Source organism: Silene latifolia, chromosome 8, assembly GCF_048544455.1.
Source record: "Silene latifolia isolate original U9 population chromosome 8, ASM4854445v1, whole genome shotgun sequence".
NCBI lineage: Eukaryota > Viridiplantae > Streptophyta > Magnoliopsida > Caryophyllales > Caryophyllaceae > Silene > Silene latifolia.
The window spans coordinates 2,682,964-2,694,298 of NC_133533.1; the positions used below are offsets into that span (position 1 = coordinate 2,682,964).

Sequence of the window (11,335 nt, forward strand, 5' to 3'; positions counted from 1 at the left end):
CATTAAGTCTTTATGTTGAACATCATCAATGATTCAATTGGTTAGGAGATCAATATTCAATCCCCGATTCTTGTTTACAACGGGGGTATCCGTCCTAATATTAAGACGGGTCAAATAGCTTGAATAAGACAAAAACAGAATATATAGGAAAAAAGTAAAAAGATTTATATCATATATGCATGAGTGGGATGATATTTGACCCGTTTTAATGTCAAGACGGATACCTCCGTCTTAGAGGAGACTGACTGATAGTCAATAAGGTATGGCTAAGTACTTACCCCAATAAGTCTACATGACATAAAAGTGACTAAATTTATTGGAAAGCAAAAAAAATTGAAGCTAGATTGTGAATTGTCTAAAAATGTTGATTGTTAATAAAGTGATTGTATTAACATATAAGTGAAAGCAAATCATTTACATGGGAAAGTATTCTGTCAATTTCCTCTGGTTAGTCTCACACACAAAATGTATTTATGTACATGGCAAAATGATAATAGAATGAACACCCTAGCGACCGTTAAGAGCAGTCATAGAGAGATAGTTTACCGAACAATTTTAGAGGCTATCTGGGAGATTTCATCCCTCAAACGGACTTTGTTTCGTGTAAAACCTGGTCGTTCCGAAACTGGAAGAGTTTCGACATCATCAACATCAAGCATGGAAATCAACGTGGGAACATTGGGCATACCCTCGGGAAATTCTTGGACACATAGTAGTCCTACTCTGTCAACCAAACAAAAAATAGTCTCCACTAAAAATCGCCTCCCACTTCTTTCCTCCAAATTCCGTATCCAAACAAATGCTAAATGTCAAATGTAGGATTTAGGCCTTTAATGTTATGTACAACAATTCTACTAATTCAGTAGCAGAGCGGAACCAAACCTACCCAGATGCCCCTCTTTTCTTTTAACCCGGATAAATAAAGAAGCAGAATGGGGTATATAAGTTAAAACTACATTCACTCCCAAAATTGAAGCTCTCGTGATCTATTCTTTTTCAGTGCACAATCATCATCCACAACTCTTGCAAACACAATCACCGTCCAGAAAGTACAATTACAACTTGATGATGCTCACGATGCACTATTTTTTGTTGAAGATCTGAGCAAAAATAGAGCATACGGGTAAATAACAGAGTAAATTTATAACAAATCAACAAACGAATATTAAAACCAGAAAACCCATTGCCAAAACACTTGCCTCTGCCAAAAATCCTTTAGAGAGTTTCTGCTGATTCATTTCTGAAGGTTCTGCAAGCGGCTGCTTCTGAGGAAACTGGCGGATAACTTTCCCGTGCTGTACATGATCTTCAGAATCATCTTCAGTGCCATTTTGTGCCTTTCGCTTCTGCACGCAAACAGGAGATATTATACTGTTAGAATGAAACCTGCTTGTGCAATGATTTGATACAGATCTCATCGAGTGTCTACACACCACTACTATAGGAATCCCGTGACATGAAATATAAGTAATACGCTAGGAAGCTTGAGCAATTACAATGTTTTGGAAATAATACGTAATTACGTACTATGAAGTCAGTCAAGTACAAAGGTTTAGACTTTAGACTTTACCAACTACCCATGTCGCATGAATTATCCCTTTCATGAAAATTATAGGTAGGGAAACTTCCTTGTTTTCCATCACACTCGTCACTCTAAAATAAAAATAATTTCTCACTTGCGCCCAAAAATGAACAATAAATTATATAAAAATCGAATATAAGGCCCTTTTGTGAGGAATAGATCTTTAATTCTCAACTTTTGTTAACCCCTTTCAACATGCCATCGAACAACACATCAATTTGTCACTAATTTATGGATTTCAAGATGATCCTCAAAAGGTAGCATTTAAAAAAGCTTTGCAGCAATAGTGGTGGCATCAAATTATCATTAACCACCGTATCATATCCTCTGTCCCACTCTATGGAAAGATATCACTTGTAAATGGAACAAATATTAAGGCAAATGATGAAATGACCAATATACCCATTCTCCCACCTTCCCTTAAGTCCTCAGCACAACCCTCCCCGGATCCCTCCACAAAACCCACGCGCCACACAAAATCCCGTATCACCAAATGTAAAGTGATCAATGTACAATTCAATTCAACTCAACTCAACCCCAGCTGCTTTGTTATTCTAGCACTAAAATGTCGGGGTCACCTATTAATTTTTGCAGGTAGGAGCGGTGCACCAACTAGTACTTCAAACATAAGATTTGGAGCGAAGATAGATGAGTACACATACCTTCTTCATTCGTTCTTCTATCTCACTCAAAGCACGAGACATCTCCACTTTGGAGATGTAGAAGTCTTTTTCCTTCTTTGCAGCAACTAATTCCATACGCATCTTCTCTTCTCGAGCAGCATTCTTACGTGCTATTGTAAATAAAATAACTGCGTTGAGCATTTTGGTAACATGGTAGAACATCGAGTTAAAGTGTTGAACACATGATCACTTACCATTTTCATCAGTTAGATCATCCCACTTGAATTTGCTCAAATACTTGATGTTCCAAATATCATAGTAGAATTTTGACCTCTTCTTCCCTCCTGATGTTGAAAGTAACCAAAATGCAATTGACAGTTACGTCAGTGAGTAAACTAGTACCAATTTCAATAGGTTCATTTCGGTGTCGATAGGGGAAAGTTTGAAATGAGATAGTCTTCATCATGAATTCTCGAGTCACAATTAGATTGATTAATCACATAAGAAAGATCTACAATCAGACTACATGGAATGTAAAAAAGAACTTCACCTTGTGTCACATGTCAACATCTATTTTACACATGAAGAAAGAGTGACTGAATTTTTAATAAACAGAAGGTTCTTAATTTTATCTCAGATCAGTGGATTATAATTTTTTTCTGTCTTCAATTTGTTATTTTTCTTTTAATCTTTACAATGTCAGTTTTATTCAGTGATAGGCATTGTACTTATTAAGACCCTATGAATTGATAGAAACCCTAGATTCATAATATAACCACGAGTCCACAATGACTCCATAAAACCAAAAATCTAAGCCCAAGATTCCTCGAGTAAGAACCATTGGATCATCACTTATTCAATCAATAAAAGAGATTCAATTAATAAAAATACCAAAAACAATTAAAAAGGAAATTATCTGTTTATTACAAAATTTAATTAAATAAAAAAAAAATATTTCGCTTCTATTTTTCGTAAAGCAAAAAGTTGATTGAATCTGATAGCAAGGCCTGAGTATTATATAAATATATAAACCATAGTTCAAAGATTTTTTCATCTATTTATTTATATAATGTTAATGGCCTACAGCGTACTCTGATCCCCCCTCCCCCTAATTCGAAAAAAACAAGAGAATTCTATTTGCCTCAAACCAGCCCTCTAAGAAAAATCCACCGGACCATCACATTTCAAAATATGATAAGCAAATGGTGGCATGAAACAGTAAAGTACGTAACAGGTGGATACACAAACCAGTGACCACTTGAATAAGAATATAAAAGAATGTAAATATTGTACCATAGTTATATGATTATATCTCTCACAAAACCATTACGATTCTCATACTAACACTAACCACGATTCAATCACTCAAACTTGGCCACATAATGAAGACAAAATGTAGTTCCTATTTATTAGTAATAAAATTCTAGCATTAAAGAGAGAGTCATAGAAAAGGCATACATACCTATTTGTTCACCATTCAACATATTTGCAACTCTCTTTGCAACACGCTTGTCTGAAAATTCAACCCACCTACTCCAACGACAATAAAATTAAGCAGAAGTGAGTAACGGCTTTTTGAGATGATAGCAAACAAGATACTCCTGAAAGTTCCATAGCACATATGAGTCCAGACACGTCGAAATGATTAAGATGTCTTAATTGTACGCACCCTTCAGAAAACCCTTGTCCTCGAAAACCTCCAGACTGTTTGCGTCGCTTTCCGGATTCAGGATCTATACCAAGTATAATTACTTATGAGTCAACAAGAGCACGTAATATCATGACCAGTACGTGAAGTCACCTGACAAAACCTCTAAACAAAGAATATGCAACTGGATATTCCTTCGTAAAAATTCCAAAGGCAAACAAAAGAAACAGATCACTATACTAAAACAACTCCAGAGGCAAGAAAAAGAATAGATTACTCTCCCACTGGATTTTTAGGCTTTGTTTGGATAAAAAGAATTGGAGGGAAAGGGAGGAGAGGGAGAAAGAGGTAAAGGTAAGGGAGGGAAGGGGAGGGAGGAGAAAGTTTTCGCACCAAATTTTTACTACGTTAAACATAAGTTTAATTGCATTGTAGGAGCGCAATGGAGGGATCATATTGCCTTCTCTAATTCCTTCCAACTCTGTTTAAACAAACAAAAAAAAGGTCTCCCTCCAAATTCCTTCCCTCCATGTCCCTCCAAACTTCCCTATCCAAACAAAAGGATAGCGAGTACTCCCTCCGTCGCAGTGAATTCTTTGTGTTTGCTTTTTACACAAAGTCCAAGGTATGAAACATGTGTACAAAGTTACCCTTACTTTTTCACTTCTACATTTTCAGGACCTATTTGCACAGGGTTTTGCAAGTGCTTTTTGATGCTATGACAGAGTAACAATATGCTTAAAAAGAAAACATCAAGAATTTCACTGAGAAACCTACATATAGAATACGTAAAAAATTCATTGGGGAGAAGAGTGAGTAAGTTTAAATGTTTATGAGGTCTGAATTGCCATCTGTATGTTAATGACAGCACGTAAATTTCATGTGCTTCCAGAAAACCATGAAAGGGAAAAATGTTGACCGCTTATTACTAAAGTAACTCTCAGACGTAATGAAGCACAAGGATAAATACGCCTAAATTGAACCACAAAATGTCAGAAGTTCAATTCAATTAGCTTTTCATATACCATAACCAAATTTTCTTTTCCGAGTTTCTTAGAGAGATTTGTCGCGCGCCCCCATTCAGTAGAAAGTATAAACTTTTAACATACACGTACAAACAGTCCAAGTTCTAAATTACTTGTACAGTCCAAGTTCTAAATTACTTTACATCTTTGTACTATTAAAAAATAATTTCATTCATATAAGCTAGTGGCAATGCCTACACAAGGGAATATATCATTCCACACTCAACCAGACGCTTAATTCAAGTCTGAAAATATCAGCAAAATAACAAAAAATATTATGAACATGACAAAACACAAAGATCAATATATTTAAAATGAACAAATGTTCATAATATTTTTTGTTATTTTGCTGATGTTTTAGTAATGCACTTGGGTATGTACCCTTGTCTAACACTCGCACCAAAGTAGGTTGCACTCATCAGAAGTAAAAAGACTAAGATAGGCAAGCTAACAGTCTTAGGTTAAAACTACACTCCAATAATTCGACAACCTAACGCCAACACTTTTGCTTCCGGACATTCAAAACATATGCTAATTGAAATAAAATAGAACGACGAAAGGAAAAAAGGAGTGGACCTTCAGGGACGAGGTAAATCCGGAGGACTTCGCCGAAGGGAGAGAGAAGGTGGCGGAGCTTCGAAGGGTCCATTTTGGGAGGGACACGGCTTAGGTAACACACACCCTTGTTTTGGGCTTTTTTAGCTTCCTTCATTAGCCTCTTCTTCAATTTCTCGAACCTTTTATTCTCTTTCACTGACGCCTCCACTTGTTCTGCTACCACTTCATTGCTTCCCGGCTCTTCCGTTTCCGTGGTAAGTAATTTATTCTCTTTCAATGACTCCTCCACTTGTTCTGTTACCACTTCATTGCTTCCAGGCTCTTCCGTTTCCATGGTAAGTAAATAGGAGAAAGTAATTCTGTGGACAAGGAGACTAGTGAATGTGTGATATCTACTCGATGGCAGGTCGGATATGTACTGGTCAGATGTTGTAGATCTTATTGTGCGCATACAAATTGGAATTAACATTTCCTATCAACATATGTGAAATATGCATCAGGTGTCGAATAAATCCTATTTTATCTTCACTGTCTGCCTTGAGGCTGTGAAAAAAATTGCTGCAGATACGCAGTGTTTACTGTTTACCCTGCCACTGAGGAAGAAGCAAGACGGGTGATTGAACGTATGCATGCCAAAGACTCAAATGAGCATCAATGATGCACCCTCGGGCCTCAACAGTCTAAATAACCGAACTATATCTGAAAAGCAATTTTAATGTATAACTAACTGATGCAAACAAACGGACTAATCTCTTTAGGGTATGTTTGGATAGCAAAAATGGAGAGAAAGGGAAGGGAGGAGGAAGGAAGGAAGAGAAAGGGAGGTAAGGGAAGGGGAGGGCAAATGGGGTGTAGGTGTTTGGATACAATTTCCTTCCAAATCTTGCCTATTGTGGAGAGATTTTGATTAGCCTTGGCGGAGGGAAAATGGATCCCTCACAATCACTCCCCCTCCATTTCTCTCCACCCTTATTTCCTATCCAAATAAGGGATTTTAAATCCCCTACTCTGCCTCCCTTTCTTTTCCCTCCAAATCTCTCAATCCAAACACATCCTTAGAGACAAAATGGCAAGAAGATATCAAATTTGTTCCGTAAAATTCATGCTCGATGTCAAATTTTTGTAATAGAAAATCTCATAACTTTAGGTAGTTTAAATTCAGCTGCAACTTTCATATACTTGAGATTATGACCCTAATTTTTATGTATAACTAAAAAGCCAACTGCGAAAATAAACTACGTATTTATATGATCAGTATCATTAAAAATTATCTAAACTAAAATTTCTTACTACTAACATTGTAATTTACAATTATACAAAGCGAAATAAACTTTAATTGAAAATTAAACAACAATAATTAAGATAACCATACGAATGAGAGAGTGACGAAATTACCTTGATTGATTGAAAGATGATTTGAACTGAGTTTGGAAATTAGGGTTTGTTAATTTGGGGGATTTGGGTCTGTTTATTGTGTTATACTGTTATTGAGGATCGGGAGGTGCGTTTAGACCTGTCAAACGGTCGGGGCTCGGGCGGGACAGGTTATACAGGCGGGTCAAAATATGGGTTGGGTTAAATACAAGTCACATCAAATATGGATCGGGTTAAAGAGTCCGGATCAGGTTAGTGGTTAGAATGCTGGTAAAAAAAGTTTATGTTGTGTTTTATTTTACCATTTTTCATCTGAAAAAACATACCTCGTTATATTATTAAAAGAATTTTTTTTCGAGCGATTACAGAGAGTCCAATAATTTGAAAATACTTTTGAGTCCTATCACGGTAGGTTTGTATTGTACAAAAATAGATAAAATATTTTTAAACAAATTCAAATAAATAAAACTCAAAAGATAGAGTTTATAACAAACGTTCAAAATTGACAATTAGTAGGATCATTAGTTTAACAAGAAAATCTAATTCTAATATGACTTAACTAAGGTTTGTATCGGTTAAAAAATAGATAAAATATTTTTACACAAATTCTAATAAAACTCAAAGATAGAGTTTATAACAAACGTGCAAAACTGACTATTAGTTGTATCATTAGTTTTTTTAAGAAGTCTAATATGACTCAAATATACACCTACCTCCAATTTTTCATATATAGATACATACATATTCAATGTCCTTGCATCACCATTCAACTTCTTTCGATTAGTTTTTTTTACGTATTTTTTAGTTTGTTCATAATATTACATTGATCGATGATTACATTGTCTTCCTTTTTGCATCACATTTACGTTTATTAAAAGATATATGTGATGTTTATTGCGCGACTATTTCTAAATGCTTACCAATAATATTAACACGTAATGCCTCAACAATTAAACTTCAATACATGTTTGATTTTTGGGCGTAAGGAACAACAAGAGCCATGAATTGCAGGTGAACCATGAAATATTGTTGTGGGTAATGTACGTAATAATAATAATATATTGGAGGTCTGAGGTAATGGCAAACAAAATTGCAGCTAACATGTAAATGAAGTAGATTGCCAACTCCCTGAGCTTGGATAATAAACGTGGATCATATCGGATGTTGCAACATATATTGACATGTAACGACGGGCTCTTATATGGAGATAGTGGTGCGAGATCATTTGGGATATGTGGGAGTTGGGACGGATATTGTATAAGTTATATTTAGACATGAACAAACGAATATGTAAAACTTATTTTATATTGAGAAAGATAATATTTTATACCATCGAAGTCCTATGCAAATACAATAAAGCCAGACAATAATTCAAACGAATCAGATTACTGTCTTAATTATATCAGCCATATTCAACAGACTATGAAAGCAATAATGCCTTATTTTTTTGGTCTTAAACTGTTTGAACTGAACTTAACTTAATGAAACTAAACTGAAGTTAATTGAGCTATTGAACTAAACTGAGCTGAGTTAATTTGTGAAGAGAAGAGTCGAACTGAACTGAATAGAGCTGAAATGAGCTGAAATTAAGTCCAAAAGAATGAACAGAGCCTAAGTTGCTAATCATGATCATACAAACAGTTTTGTATTGAACTTAGTTACTATATTGTGCGATCTTAGATATTTAGCTTTCAACGTTTGTTTATTTTGTCTAAAATGTGTTCATGGTATAAATAGTTTTTATTCTAATTTGTTTTCTCCTCTTGCCGCCTTGAAAACTTGAGAGTTTTAGTTGACTTTTTTGATATATTAACAAATGTAGAATTTCAATGAATAAAGAGACTATAAATGTATTTAAGGAATGTTAAATTTAATATTATTGACAAGAATTTAAATAATATTCTTTAAGATTTTACTATTTAGACATTATGCGCACTAGAACAATACAAATAGGCCCGTGCATCGCACGGGCATTAACTCTAGTATCTACCTATATTAATAAAGGAAGCTTTTTTTGGTGGATTATAGAGTTTCCAACATTAGCAAAACACCTCAGATTAGTAAATTGTGATAAAAAAAAACTTTATGAACTTAAAAAAAGAATATAAAATATGAGTTTAAGATTAGTACAATCGGATGTAATAAACTACTCCAATTTTAAAAGCCGATATAAAAAACTGTGATTAAATATAATAAAATATTATTACCGTGTTTGTAGGAGGAGAATACGTAAAACTCTACTACCACGACAACTACAATCAAACCCAAAGACTCCACAAATTGTGTATAACCGTAAGAGCGTAAGACTCTACAAATTGTGTATATATACGACTCCGTCAAATTGATAGCTGCATATTTAATTTGTCAAGACTATTTTTACTATTTTCTTTTATTATTTGTGTAGTGTGTACAATTATGGTTTTGTGTGCGTTATATGATATATCCCCATCTTTGAATGTGTTTTTGGTTCGATTTATCATTAATTGAATTTAATCGTTGCAAATATTTGCAGGTTTAACGTAGTTTGATGATGCGATGATCATGCATAACTTTGGAATTATGTATCAACTATAACTATATGAGTCAAGGGGTATTTCTAAAATTTACGTTTCACATATTTATTTAGTTATTTATTGGCACCATACAACACAATTTCTGTATGTTTTAATACTCATGTATAATAAAGTTAGTTATTACTCAGTATACGAGATTGTATATATACGCTCATTAATTCGGTTGTTGTTTAAAATCTTTTAGTTGGAAAATTTGCAGAGCTATATGAGGACGTTTGGTTTGAACTTCAACTTACATCGGTAGATAATTTGGAGAAAAGCTTAGTAATCCACTCTCAAATAAGCAACAAGCTTAAAATTGTTTTATTTCGTAACAGTTATTTGTTCATCATTGTAGTATACCCTTATTAATGAATATTGATCATGGTTTTTTTATTTTATTTTGTCATCACCCGACTCTTTATTTGGGATAATTGGTTAACCCGGATGTGTGTGTTGGAAATAGAGACTTTGAGAGCCTTTTTTCTTAGTTTCCATTTGCCCCACATTGGTGAGGAAGTGGGTGTTTTATGGGTTTATATAACACCCCTTCCCTTACCTTATCACTAGTGGTCATGGGGAGTCTTTTGTAGAGACTTTGCGAGGTGCTTAATTCAGCTCGCACACGCGCGCGCGCCCGTGCCCGAGCCCGGATCCGGATCCGGATTCGTGATTTGGCAATCGCCTGCGGCGGGCTGTGCCTATCTTTTTGGGCCGCATATGAGTTTTGGTTTGGGCTGTGTTGTTGAGTTGAATCAGTCAGTCCAACTGACTGTCAACATGAGGGTCATACTCCACGTTTGTAGCCCTTGACTGCAACATCTTAGGAGTCGGTTTTGCCACTTCTGTTGCTGCGTTTTGGCTATAAATAGGAGCCCGACTTCCCTATCAAAACACACGAAAAAACATAAACTCTCCTCTCTCGATCTTCTCTGCTCTCTCAATTTAAGGGTATTGTTAATTGATATCGTTCCGGTCTTACAAACTCGAGTGGGCGAGTTTGTCGAGCAAAGATAGTGTAATCCTTGGGGACTACCGGTCGTAGCTGATCGCCACCACGGTCGCACCGGAGAAATAGTTTTTAAGGCAGCGGTTCCGCACCGCGTCACTACCTTTCCTCTGTCGGTATATCTGATCTCTGGCATTTATTCGTTACTGCATTCTGTTTCCTTTCGTAATTCGTTACTGTTTAAGAAATTACGGACAACAGTGTGTTGGTATTTGGTAAGCAATCACATGGTAAAAACTTTATCGGTTTGTCAAGGCATCGCTTTGAAAGTTCTCAGCATCATAAAATATTACATTGACTATACTATGTACTAGAGACTAGAGTATAATTTGTTATACTCTTAAAGGCCACATAAAATCCGCAGTCACGATCATTAATACGTGATTTGTAAATTAAAACAAAAAAAGGTCACTTATTTTATTTGCACTAGACCAGGAAAAATACTTATTTCATTTACAATAATAATCTCCGTAAATGAAGACTTTACAAAGCTATTTTCTTTATTACTTAACGATTAGTGGAGAAACTCTCAACATTAACGATCATATAATTAGTATGATAACAAGTACCAGTATATTGTTTAAAAACGTTAGCTACGTGATGCCTTTTTATTGTAATTAAGGGTATATCTTTGTGCTTCTTTGAAAAAAAAATGATTGATGATGAGATCACAAAGCTTTACCATGTTTTTCAGTAAATATATACTACGTCTCTTTCAAGGCTCCATTGTTATACCTCAATGGACCTTAGTATAATCACCAAATTTTATGAGATTGTATATGTTAGAAATCTATATCTCATCTCTTAACATATTCATATATGTTTCAAATTAATTTAGTTATAAAATTAAATGTTGATCTTATGCATGCAAACAATAATAAGAATAAAGAAGAAACCATCTTTCTTACATGTACCCGTTTTTATATGTCTCTTGGCTTTACCTTTTTTTAAGATGGATATTTCG

General features: G+C 34.9%; 1 protein-coding gene across 1 annotated transcript; it reads right to left on the minus strand.

Moving 5' to 3' along the window:
* Positions 1–743: 743 nt before the first annotated feature.
* Positions 744–6,985, minus strand: LOC141596013 (pre-rRNA-processing protein ESF2-like). The gene is made up of 8 exons (XM_074416005.1): positions 6,832–6,985; positions 5,455–5,795; positions 3,875–3,938; positions 3,668–3,735; positions 2,460–2,549; positions 2,245–2,375; positions 1,200–1,346; positions 744–1,100 (listed from the first exon to the last, which is right to left on the minus strand). Exons 2-8 carry the CDS (start codon positions 5,768–5,770, stop codon positions 1,083–1,085), a joined length of 834 nt encoding a protein of 277 aa, XP_074272106.1. The 5' UTR covers positions 5,771–5,795; positions 6,832–6,985; the 3' UTR covers positions 744–1,082.
* Positions 6,986–11,335: the final 4,350 nt, after the last annotated feature.